General features: G+C 38.5%; 1 protein-coding gene across 1 annotated transcript in view; it reads left to right on the top strand.

The window, feature by feature from the left end:
* Positions 1-10,533, top strand: part of LOC110297357 (zinc finger protein 120-like) — a 182,264-nt gene extending 171,731 nt beyond the window's left edge. The window contains 4 exon segments of the mRNA XM_029479766.1: positions 6,577-6,703; positions 6,910-6,967; positions 8,078-9,106; positions 9,108-10,533. Of these exon segments, the coding sequence (XP_029335626.1) occupies positions 6,577-6,703; positions 6,910-6,967; positions 8,078-9,106; positions 9,108-9,225 (1,332 nt within the window). The 3' untranslated portion in view covers positions 9,226-10,533.
* The last annotated feature ends 2,143 nt before the right edge of the window (positions 10,534-12,676 follow it).

Below are 12,676 nucleotides of genomic sequence, written 5' to 3'. Positions count from 1 at the left end.
CGTGGGGGATCCTGTGTGGGTCCTTGCGGGTGTCCGGAGAATCCCCGGGCCAGGAACCCCGGGGCTGCAGTGGACCGGAAGGTGGTAGGATGTCCGGAGCCCGATAAGGGCGCTGCCTCAGAAGCTCTGTGGCTCCCACCTGTCCCTAAAGCTGTCTGCTTCTGTGTGCACACTTTCACCTGTGCAGACTACTTTTCGGTGGAGTCCCGGGACCAAGATGGCTCCCACCGTTCCTGAGGCAAAAACCTTCCGGGCTGGGTGGACAGCTGTCCTCTGGCTGGGGAGGTGGTCAGATGTCTGGAGCCCGAAACGGGCGCTGCCTCAGAAGCTCTGTGGCTCCTGCCTGTCCCAGAAGCTATTCGCTTCTGTGTGCACACTCTCCCCTGTGCAGACTACTTTTCCACTTTTTTTTTAAACTTATTTATATTCCAGTTGTTGTCTCCTCTCAATTCCCGCACCCCCCCCCCTCCAGTTCCTCATCCTATTCACTCTTCCCCTTGCCTCTAAGAGAGTGTTTTGCCCACAGCAGGCCTCCTTCCCTGGGGCCTCAAGTCTCTCAAGGATTAAGTCTTTTTTCACACTGAGATCTGAATAGGCAGGGTTCTGCTATATTTGTGCCAGAAGTCTCAGTCTGATCCATCTAAGTTCCTGGTAGGAGGCTCAGTCTCTGGAAGCTCTCAGGGTCTGGGTTAGTTGAAACTGCTGATCTTCCTACAGGGTCACTCTTCCCTTCAGCTTCTTTAATCTTTCCCCTAATTTAGCCATAGGGGTCCCTGACTTCAGTCCAATGGTTGGGTGTAAGGATCTGCTTCTGTCTCAGTCAGCTCTGGTAGTGCCTCTCAGAGGACAGCCATGCTAGGCTCCCATCTGTAAGCACATCATAGCATCAGTAATAGTATCAGGCCTTGGTGCCCCACTGCCATGAGATCGTTCTATATTCTACAAATCTGGAAAATCTAGATGAAATGGATAAATTTATGGACAGATACCATGTACCAAAGTTAAATCAAGATAAAGTAGATTATATAGAGTCCCACAACTCCCCCAATAATAGAAATAGTCATCAAAAACCTCCCAATCAAAAAACAGCCCAGGTCCAGATGGTTTCAGTGAAGAATTCTACGAGACCTAAAAGAAGAACTAATACCAATAATCTTAAAACTATTCCTCAAAATAGAATAAAAAAGAACACTACCTGATTCATTCTATGAAGCCACTGTTCCTGTGATACCTATACTACACAGTGACCCAACAAAGAAAAGGAACTTTAATCCACTTTCAATTGTGAATATCAGTGCAAAAGTACTCAATAAAATTCTCACAAACCGAATCCAAGAGGACATCAAAACTATCATTCAGCATGAACGAGTATGCTTTATCCCAGGGATGCAGGGATAGTTCAATATATAAAAAATCCATTAATGTAATACACTGTATACACAAACTCAAGGGAAAAAAAGCCACATGACCATCTCATTAGATGCTAAAAGAAGCCTTCAGCAAAATACAACTGCTGGCAGTTCACGTTCAAAGTCTTGGAGTGACCAGGAATTCATGGCACATATGTAAACATAATAAAAGCAATAGATAGCAAACCAACAGCCAACATCATGGGGATGTTCTGTGTTATCTACTGGAGGCGTGGGTAGGGGTGCAAAAGCTGATCACTAGCGGAAACCCTGAGCATTAGATCTCAGGTAACAGAATGGCAAAGGTCTGGAGGTATCCTACTTGGTCCTATACCCAGTTTCTTAATACTGATGCATCAGATTTCCAGGGCTTATTTGTTTACCGTGTATATATTTAGAATTTTGTTGTTAATCTGTGAAGGACTTATTGGATAACATGTACAATGTGGGCTGACAGATCATTCAGCAGATATTCTCTATGGGTTTGACCTGAGTTAATTAAACAACACTCAACCAAAGTTGGGAAGCTTATAAACACCTGCTACTCCTGTTCCAGGAGATCGGACCCTTCCTTTTCTTAAGATTTATTTATTTATTATATTATGTAAGTACACTGTAGCTGTCTTCAGACACTCCAGAAGAGGGCGCCAGATCTCGTTACGGATGGTTGTGAGCCACCATGTGGTTGCTGNGATGGTTGTGAGCCACCATGTGGTTGCTGGGATTTGAACTCTGGACCTTCGGAAGAGCAGTCGGGTGCTCTTACCCACTGAGCCATCTCACCAGCCCCCCTTCCTTTTCTTGTGTGTCACTTGTATACACAATGGAAGGCATTCTCTCTCACACACACAAATATAAGGATAGAAATTGGGATAGACTTGCTTTCATAAGTGTTTATGTATGACTTCTAAAACAGTGCAAACCAAACTATTTAGGAATATAACACAAACACGGTGTTTCTATAAAATCTGCTTGCTGAATTTACTTTTTAAAAGTTTGCATTTCCTCACACATGTGTAGACTTATATCCAGTTATCAATCATAGGGAATAAAATGGTTTGTAAGTGATCTGAACAGACATCCTTTTCTTTATCATAAGAGAAGGACATACTTTTAATAGTCAAAACTATTTCTGTGATATTGAACCAGTTTATGCTGTAGTTGAATCTCTCCAATTGGGATAGCCCTCCACTCTCAATCCACTTTCTGTTATTGGTAAAGCAAAGAAGCAGCATGCACACACAGACTGAGTGCTGGCCAGTAATTTCTTTGATTTTTTTATTTTGACTATACTCCTGCCCTTCTTTAAAGGACTATGTTATATTTATAGGTCTGTCTTTGTGTCTCCTTTTATCAGTGATGACATCTATGTTCTGTGATTTTATTAATTATAATGATATTGTTGTTTAGACTTTTACAATTTTTCCCCCTGAAAATGTGTATATTATATTATGAGTTCCTTGAGTTTTTCTTAGTTTGGGACTTTTAGGGACAAACAGTTTAAGTTTCTCTTCTTGAACCTAAAGGCTTGCCTCTCCTTATTTCTTGGTAAATCTGTGTTTTCCACTTGCTGTAGTCATCAGTCTTTGGAGTTTTGCTACTCACATGATTGATACAGTTAACACATTTTGGAGTTTTTAAAACTTTTTCATATATTATTATGTCATCATTAGCTTTAGTTCTCAGTATTTCAGAACATCAGTCATCTGAGGGAGCCTCATCTGAGGACACATCCCCCTCGGAATGGTTGGTTGCTATGTCTGTGAGAGAGTGTGCTAATTGATGATTGATGTGGGATGTTTCTTCCACTGAGAGTAGCAATATCCCTAACCAAATAGGCCTGGCCTAGGTAAGAGAGCTAGCTGATCATAAGGCAGCTACCAAGCAAGGGAGCAAGCCAGTAAAAAAGGTTCTTCCACGTTTTTTACAGTCATTTTCTAGCTTGTGTTTTTAACCTAAGCTCCCAAAATGATGGACTGTGATCTGACAGAACCATCCAAAAAAAAAATCCACTTATTACTTGAGATGGTTTTGGTTAGAGGATTTAATCACAGCAGCAAAGAAGCAAAGCAGAACAAAAAAATGGTAAGCAAAATGTGATTTTGCTCCTGGACATAACCTGTGAACGTTCTTATTTGGAGGAATATGGAAAATATCAGGGCTTGAGCTGGCAAAGGCATGTGAAGCAGTACCCAGAGCTTACTCAGGTGTCCTTTGAGAACCTGGAATATTGGAGTGTTGAGAGTAATACAGTGGTCATAAGATTTCAGTTGAAAATAGACTCCAAAAAACCTTTAGCTGGAGATTATTTGTGTGATATTTTGGTCCAAAATCTTTTTGATTCTGCCCATGCTCTGAGATATTGAGTAAAGCAGAAGAAAGAAAGAAAGAAAGAAAGAAAGAAAGAAAGAAAGAAAGAAAGAAAGAAAGAAAGAAAGAAAGAAAGGAAGGAAGGAAGGAAGAAGACTTCTTAGAAGAAACCCTGACACTGTTGGTTGGTTATTACTGGTGACTCTTTCAGGACTACAGTGAAGAAAAGCAATAAGTAGGGCAGAAATAAATGCAAAGTGTGTTCTGTAGAGAAAAACAGCACTAGGTAATTTCAGATGGCAGGCAAATTCTGAAACAGATGCAGGAATTTNCAAGGAGGTTATCACCATTNAAGAGAAGGCCCTTGCTCTATACTGGAAGTCTATGANGGTACCCTAAAGGTAATATTCCCTCTTGTAAGACTTCTCTTCTGGAAAGAGTAAGGAAAGTGATTCCTAGTCACCAGAAGGAACTTTATATTTTAAAACCTGCTGCAATTATAGTCCAAGCAGGGCAGGGTCCATCCCAAGTTAGAAGAAGTGGCATTATCACCCATGTTCTACTAGTTCCACAAGCAAGAAAGATATACACTTTAACGTCATGGATTTTTTTTTTTTCCTATGTGGTTTCAATTCAATGCTGTTCCAGCCATCTGTTTGGCAGAGTCAGAGACCCAGTGAGGAAACTCAGAGTTCATTGCAGGAGGCTGTGAGGATAAAGCCTGAGTTGAATTTTGAGACCACAGATGTTGAGATTCCCAAGCTATGAGAAATCTAATATGAAGAGATGAATATAAGTTACCAAGTGAAAGATGGATGAGATGTCACAGGGACAAGGTTGTCCAAGTTCTTTGAAACTGAAGCTCCATGTATCTGAACCAAAGATAAAGGATTTGGTGTTTTCCCTGCTTAGTTTCTTGCCTTGGTTCAATCCTCCCTCACTATGGGGTATTCTGAGCCAATTTATTTTGGAAAGATGTATCTTGTTTTGTGATTTTGCAAGATATGGCAATCAAGAGATTGTTTTGAGTGTCAGAAAAGACTTTGGACATTTGAACAGTGCATGGGCTGTTGTAGACTACTGAGATCATTGAAGTTACTAAATGCAGTTTCAACATAGGATGATGCTTGTCTCTCCTTTGTCTGTTTCTTTGGGGACCTTATGGTAGCTTTTGTGAAGCAACCATTCTAGATTCCTTATTGGGTTTGGAATTGAAGTGTCCAGAGACTCAACCCATTTCCTGTACTTCCTGTCTACTATGTTGCTGTTGAACCTGATCAGTCAGGTTCTGCCTCTTGCAGTCTTGCCTTTGACTCTATCTCTAATTCATCTAACATACAATAGAGGGAGTTGCTATTCAGTGCTAAGTGATTTTGCTAGGCTGATATTTTTATGTTTTTAATTTTGTTGCTTTTGTTTTTAAAGATAAAGTTTCTCTGTATAGCCCTGGCTGCCCTTAAAGTAGCTATGTAGACCAGGCAGGTCTCACACTTAAGATATCCATCTGACTGTGCCTCAAGAGTACAGGCATTAAATGTGGACCAACATGCCTGGCATGTTTTGTTTTCATATTATTGGCTGATGGACCTGGAATGTAGGGTTTTGTATACACCAAGAATATGCTGTTCTACTAATCTTCATCCACATCCTGAATTTTGAAATTTGACAGAGTATATTCTATTTCTCAGAATAGCATCTATTCATGGCATTAGTACTACCTATTGAGTCATTAGATTATAATTTTATAATAGTCTTTATACTTGTTTTTTTTTTAATGAGTATGAATATTTTGCTTCTGTGCATGAATATGCATCTCATTGTGCCAGGTCCTCAGAGCAGTCAGAACCTGGCCTTAGAAGACATGAACTATGAATAATGAATAGTTGTGAGCCCAAATGTAACCACAGTTGTGGTGATTGGTCCTAATTATTAACATGACTGACAAGAGCTCTTCATTGGAGAGCATCTCTTCTGCCCTATGTTTCTTATTTTTGATCAGCATTTACATTGCTTATAGTGACGTCTGTCCATTTCTTTTTAGTAAGATTTTATTTATGTTACAGTTCAAACTAGGGCACTGTAGGTTTCTGGAAGATGAATACAGAACTGGAGTGCAGGTACAGTTTCTTGGAGGAACTTCAGTAAAAACCTTCTGAATTCTTTCTATCTTTTTAATTTGTTTGATTGATTTTTGTACGGGAGACATCTGGCTGTCCTAGAACTTGTTGCATAGACCACCTTGACATCCAACTCAATGAATACCCCTATCTCTGCTTCCTGTGTGCTAGGATTAAAGGCACAACCCAATACACCTAGCTTGACCAGCAGGTTTGTTTTGTTTTTTTGTTTCTTTCTTTCTTTTTTTTTTTTTTTTTTTTTTTTTTTTTTAGAAATTTTTCTTATAATTTCTTTGATGTTCACTCCATTCTTTTCATCTGTTTGCTTATCTCTATCTGTTTGCTTGTCTCTTTTTATGTTTTTTAACTGACATTTCTCTTNTTTTTTTTTTTTTTTTTTTTTTTTTTTTTTTTTTTTTTTTTTTAGTAATTGTTCATACAATTTCTTTGATGTTCACTCCATTCTTTTCATCTGTTTGCTTATCTCTATCTGTTTGCTTGTCTCTTTTTATGTTTTTTAACTGACATTTCTCTTGCAAAGCAATATCCTATTCAAAGAACTCAGAAATGACAGAGGTAAGCCTCATTATTTAGTTTCCTTCTAACATGCCTTACTACTACTGCATCAGGAAATAAGTCGAGGAAGCACCAGAATGATATGAATATATTGCCAATGAAGTATACAGTTACAGTGTTGTCAGCATCATGTTTTTTATTTTAACATGTATGGGGTATTTTAGAATGGAATGACCTATGATGATGTGCATGTAAACTTCACTGGAGAAGAGTGGGCTTTGCTCAGTCCTTCCCAGAAGAGGCTCTACAAGGATGTGATGCTGGAAACCTACAGGAACCTCACTGCTATAGGTAAGAAAGTGAATTTCATTTGGGATTTTAAAATATGGGGACAACTGTTTCTTTGTTATTGATGATCTTTTGTAATTTCAAATGAGGATGTGGAAGTATAAGGTGACTAAACCAAACATGGTTCTAAGGTTCACTGAATATAAAGCAAGTTCAATTTTGCCTAATTTCCAATAATATATCATATAATTTCTGGTACTCTATTTTAGGTTACAATTGGGAAGACCATAATAGTGAACATTTTCAACATTCTAGAAGACATGGAAGGTAATTTTCAGATGTAGGCTGATAGGAATATGCCTCTTATGAAAATTTTAAAGAAAAGCAACAGTGTAAAATAAAACACCTGATTTTTAGTGTATCAATGATTATTAAAAATTTTCACAAAACTATATACCTCAATGTCAGGTATTTGATTTGTGTTTGCAAGTCATTCCTCTAAGAAAGAAGACAGGGAAACAGTGCCTTAACAGATATCCCCATTTGAATCAGTCCCTTAGCCACTATGTTGTAGAACTGCCAGTCTGTTTAATCTCATACAATTTAGGTGTTGCAAAAGGTATACACATTGAATAGGTGGTAAGTATATGTCCAAAGCCTCTAATAAGTTACTGTTACTTATATATTTGTAGTATTCTTAAGTTTAGTGAAGTGGACAGTGTATGAGAGTCAAGAAGGTTGTTATGGAGAAACCTTAATCTCTATACCACATATCTGTGAAGAGCAAAAAGTCAAATTATGCGAATGCAATTTGGAAACCTTTCATTTGATATTCTTCTTTCAATAGCTATATGGTCACAATAGATCTAAACTATATGAGCATAGGGATATTAAAATAAGCAATATACCTCTCTTCCAGTAGACTGAGAAGATATATAGTAATCCCCAGTTTCAATAGACTTTCTAAATGTGGTAAACATTTACAATTAACTTGTTTTCCAACTTCATTGGGAATACAACCACAAGCTCAAACTACAGAAAATCCCTGTATGCTAGGAATGTGGAAATTCTTCTGTATATCCTGGTTCACTTTACATATGCAGCATGACTCACACTATAGGGAAATTTGTGAATGCAATGAGTGTGGTAAAGCTGAGTTCTTCTAGTTCTCTTCAAATATGAAAAGAAATCTCATATAGAAAAAGGATGTTATTAATGTGAACCATGTAATAAATGCTCTTACCATCACAGGTATCTTCAAAGACACAAAAGTAACCTATAATGAATGGGAACACCATGAATGTAAACAATGAGTTAAAACCTTAAGATCTGATTCCTCTTTACAATTAGAACACATTGTAAAACTCATAGAGATAAACTGATTCATTAGTGTAATGAATGCAGTAAAGCTCTCACATGTTTCAATTATCTGTGCAGGCATGAAAGAAGACATACTGGAGAAAAACCTTCTGTATATACTCAGTGTGGCAAAGTCTTTGCATATCACAGTCATCCTCAGAATCATGATAGAATGCATACAGGAGAGAAAAGCCATGAAGGTATTCAACATGGTAAAGCCTTTGCACATCAAAGTCACCTTCAAAGGCATGAAAGAATTCATACCAGAGAGAAACCTTATGAATGTAATCAGTGTGGTAAGGCCTTTGCACATCGTAGTTACCTTCGAAAGCATAAAAGAATTCATATTGAAGAGAAACCCGATGAATGGAACCAATGTGGTCAAGGTAATCTCCAAATACATAAAAGGACACATACTGCACAGAAACCCTATGAATGTAATCAGTGTGGTAAAGCCTTTAGGCGGCACAATAGTCTCCAAGTACATAAAAGAACACATACTGGAGAGAAACCCTACAAATGTGATCAATGTGATAAAGCCTTTTCACAACAAGGTCATCTCCGAATACATAATAGAACACATACTGGAGAGAAACCCTATGAATGCAATCAATGTGGTAAAGCCTTTGCAGTTCACAGTACTCTCCAAATACATAAAAGGACACATACTGCAGAGACACCCTATGAATGTAATCAGTGTGGTAAAGCCTTTAGGCGGCACAATACCCTCCAAATACATAAAAGAACACATACTGGAGAAAAACCATACAAATGCGATCAATGTGATAAAGCCTTTTCACAACAAGGTCATCTCAGAATACATAAAAGAACACATACTGGAGAGAAACCTTATAAATGTAGTCAGTGTGGTAAAGCTTTTGCACGCCATAGTCATCTTCTAATTCATGAAAGAATTCATACTGGAGAGAAACCTTACAGATGTAATCAATGTAATAAAGCCTTTGCACAATACGGTGGTCTTCAAATACATAAAAGCACACATACTGCTGAGAAGCCCTATGAATGTAATGAATGTGGTAAAACTTTTTCACAACACAGTTATCTCCGAACACATAAAAGAACACATACTAGAGAGAAACCCTATAAATAAGCAATGTGGTAAAACCTTTGTGTGTAGTCTTAGAAATCAAGAGCCAATTCATACTGCAGAGGAACTCTATAAATATAGTCAATGTGATAAAGTTTTGCACTTCATAAATTGTTAAACAAGAGTAAAACCTTTGATGTTATCTGTTAATGCCTTTGCACATCACAGTAATTTTGAGTGCTGATAAAACTCATACTGAATAGATAAAACTCATACTTAATGGAATTTTTTGACTATCAAAGATTTGATAAGATTTTTAGCCAACACATTTACATTAAGTTATAGAAAATTATTTATTCAGGGGAATAAATCTGACAATTTTCAACAAAGTATTCAAGAATTATGTCCCTCTGTTATGCACTGATGACCTGGAAGAAATATAAGATTGATTGCATCAGAAGTATCTGAAGCCTTGGCACTTTAAAGAAGTTTCAGAGTCCCAAATCTCTACAAAATGAAGAAGAGTGAAAAGAAAGATCAGGAGAGAAACTGACAAGTCTTAAAAAGTGGCTGAGCAATTGGCCAATGCCACAAGACAGTTTATCTCAAAAAAAGACAAGAGTGGGAGCAGGCCTACAAGGAAACATTGTACATTGTATGCCTGCTGGAGTTTATGTCCCGCATAAGGAGAGAAAGAGATATGCAGGGATGAAGATTGACTTGTCAGATCAGGATTGCATTCTGCTTCTCTGAAGCCTGTAAAATTCTGTTAGGAGGACTCCTGGAGATCCTAAGACTTCAACAGGAGTCAGTCACCCTAAGACTGGGACAATCATGCCTTTGCAAAGAGCTGTGTGAGGTATGGATGAACTATGAGTGGGAGAGCTTTGGATTTGAAAGCCAAAGAATCAAATGACTAGAGGTCGATGTTCAGGGTGTACCTGAGGACAAGCTGGCTCCTACTGTGCTCTCTGCATCCACTTAGCTGTCATGGGTCAGCCCCTCCAGGTCTTCCACTCTTTCCTTATTCTTGGCAACTACAATGTAGCTGCCAGTAAGAGCACTGTGCTCCTTCCCTGGCAATCCCCACCTATTCATCAATCCTTGTAACCTGCTTCCCTGGGAAGACTAAGGATATTCTAAAGAGACATACCACTCCCTTTGGCTAACAATTAGTGAACCACTGGGCTGCATGAAATTCAAATTTCCTGGGTAATCACATTCTGGGTAAGATTGAGTCCTCCATTGAAGAATGCTTCTGCTGAAGAAACATTTGCACATTGCAGGAGACAGAGTTGCTTAGAATGAGTTTAAGGGATGGCTGGAAAATTGTTATACTGTTTGCATGGATTACTTGCTTTGCATCTGTCTCTTTTCTTCACCTAAGTATGCTATTATCCCCAACGATTGCATAGTTTGCTTCTATCTTTGTCATTATTTCAATTTAGTTGCACTCAATAAATATGTTTCTAATTTTCATGATAAATTTCCTTTTTTTCTGACTTTTCTATTGTTTTCCATTTATTATTTTTTAAAAGAATAGTTTCACCCTGAATCTCTGGCTAGCCTCGAAATAAGTATATAGATTTGGGTCATCTAGAATATCAGAGAGTTTTCCACCTTTCCTGTAGAGGGCCTGTATTATGATTGGGCATTTCAAAGCCAGCTAATTAGGCTCCCTTGGTTGACTTGGTGGGGATAAGTGCTGAGCCTGATTTCCTTAGTGTGGCTTGGGAGATACAGGCTATATTCTGAGGAACTGAAGAAGGTACCTATCAAATACAGTCCTCTCCCTTAAACTCAACTATCTCCAAACTATAATCAATATTGTTTTTCTTTATCATTGTTATAACTGTTATAAACTCTAATGACTCATGAAGGAACTAGTGAAGAATTCTGTCTTCATTCTAAAGATGGTTAAACTCACAGAGATAAGTGGTTTTTCAACTGCAGTAAAGTGTAACTGCTCATCTTACTAATCCCATAATTCTAATGATGCATTAGATAAAGTTGAAGTCACTAAAGACAGTCATGGTGACGCAGGCCTTTAATTACAGGGCTCAGAAAATGGAGGCAGAAATTTCAGTGTCATCCAAGTAGAGAGTCATCAGTGGGTGTGGAGTCAGTCCCAAGGAACCAAGAGAGTATGATTGGCTCAGGCTGATGCCTATATTGTTTCCTGAAGCTTCATGGCCTGACAGGGTATGGCACCATCAAATTTTAGCTCTGGAGTTCAGGATGGTTTCTGTCCCCTCAGCACTTTCATCCTCTTCCTGCAGCCTGAGATTCTAGTTTACAGGCCCTGTGAAGTTTGAGTCCCACTCATCTTGTATTCTGTGCCTAACCCATTTGTACAGAGTAGAGGATGTCTCTTGGTATGTGCATAGGGCTGGGGAAAGAGAGAAACATGAAACATCTCATTGGTTAGGGTCGTTGGTCATCTGTCTCTTTCCCACCCATAGTCTAGATGTACCAATATAAACAGTAGACCTCTTCTGTTAAACAAATGAAGAGAAACAGGAAAACTTCGAGAGGGGCTTAGAAAGTCACCACTGATGGACATAGTGATGCATCAGGAGGCAAAGGTAGGTGGATGTCTGAGTCATAGTGACATGGGAAGCTAGGCTAGGTCCAAGTGAATTGATGAGACCTAGCTCACATGGTAAGCAGGCCCTGCTTGCCTGAGACTAATACTAAGATTCTGTGCCAAGTCCCTTTGCCTGGCTGAGGACCTGGTAGAGTGAAGGCATTGTTGGCTCAGAATGCTAGGAGCCCCTGTATGCTTCAGCCACTAAGGTCTTCTATCTATATCTTCTAATTATCTTCAGCTCTCTTCATTTTCCTTTGGTTTCCCATGGGCCACTACACTCCATGTCTCTTCAAAATGGCTAAGCTCTCAGGTTAAAATAGAATGGACAGGCAGTACAAGTTTGATGGAGGAATAGAGGTTATTCTGTTTGTAACTTGAACCTAGTGAGGTTTGGTACCTGCTCACATTCTCCTCTGTCAGCCTCTGGACTACCAGAATTTTATAATGTGGGCCACAGTGCATGAGCAAAGGAACATTTTTATTGTCAAAACTAAATTTTCTCTCAGCTAGAAGTGGAAAAATAACAGTGAGAGAATATAATTTCTGTTAGTTATAACTTAGAACTCACAGCAGCTTTTTTCACATGGCCAAAAATGGAGAATAAAGCAGGTATTCATAAAATCCCATCCAAGGTGTATAATTATGGAAGAAAGTTTGGATCAATTGGCAGTTTGTATTTCCTCTGATTCTGAAATCCATCTGTTTCACTTTTTTACCCCATAGTTTTCTCTAAGATGATGTATCTTTCACTGACTGTGGTACTGGGGAGGAGAGTCAAGTTTAAAAGATACAAGATGTGTTTGCAGCATACAGTAAAACTCAAGAGCTGCTTCATGGGTGCTGTACTAGGCTCAACTTCCCAAATGTCTGTAGTCACAGACATGAGCAACTGTTTCTGATTGCAAATTTAATTTGGCATGGTAACACTTTTTGGAGGTACCATTTAGAGTTCACTAAACTCTAAATGGTATTTTTCTATTTTAGGCTAAATTTTTAATTTTATATTCTGACACAGGTTAAATTTAGTCATAACAAATAC

The sequence above is a fragment of the Mus caroli genome, chromosome 7 (genome assembly GCF_900094665.2).
Source record: "Mus caroli chromosome 7, CAROLI_EIJ_v1.1, whole genome shotgun sequence".
In the NCBI taxonomy this organism is placed as follows: Eukaryota; Metazoa; Chordata; class Mammalia; order Rodentia; family Muridae; genus Mus; species Mus caroli.
This window is presented reverse-complemented; position numbering and strand designations above follow the sequence as displayed.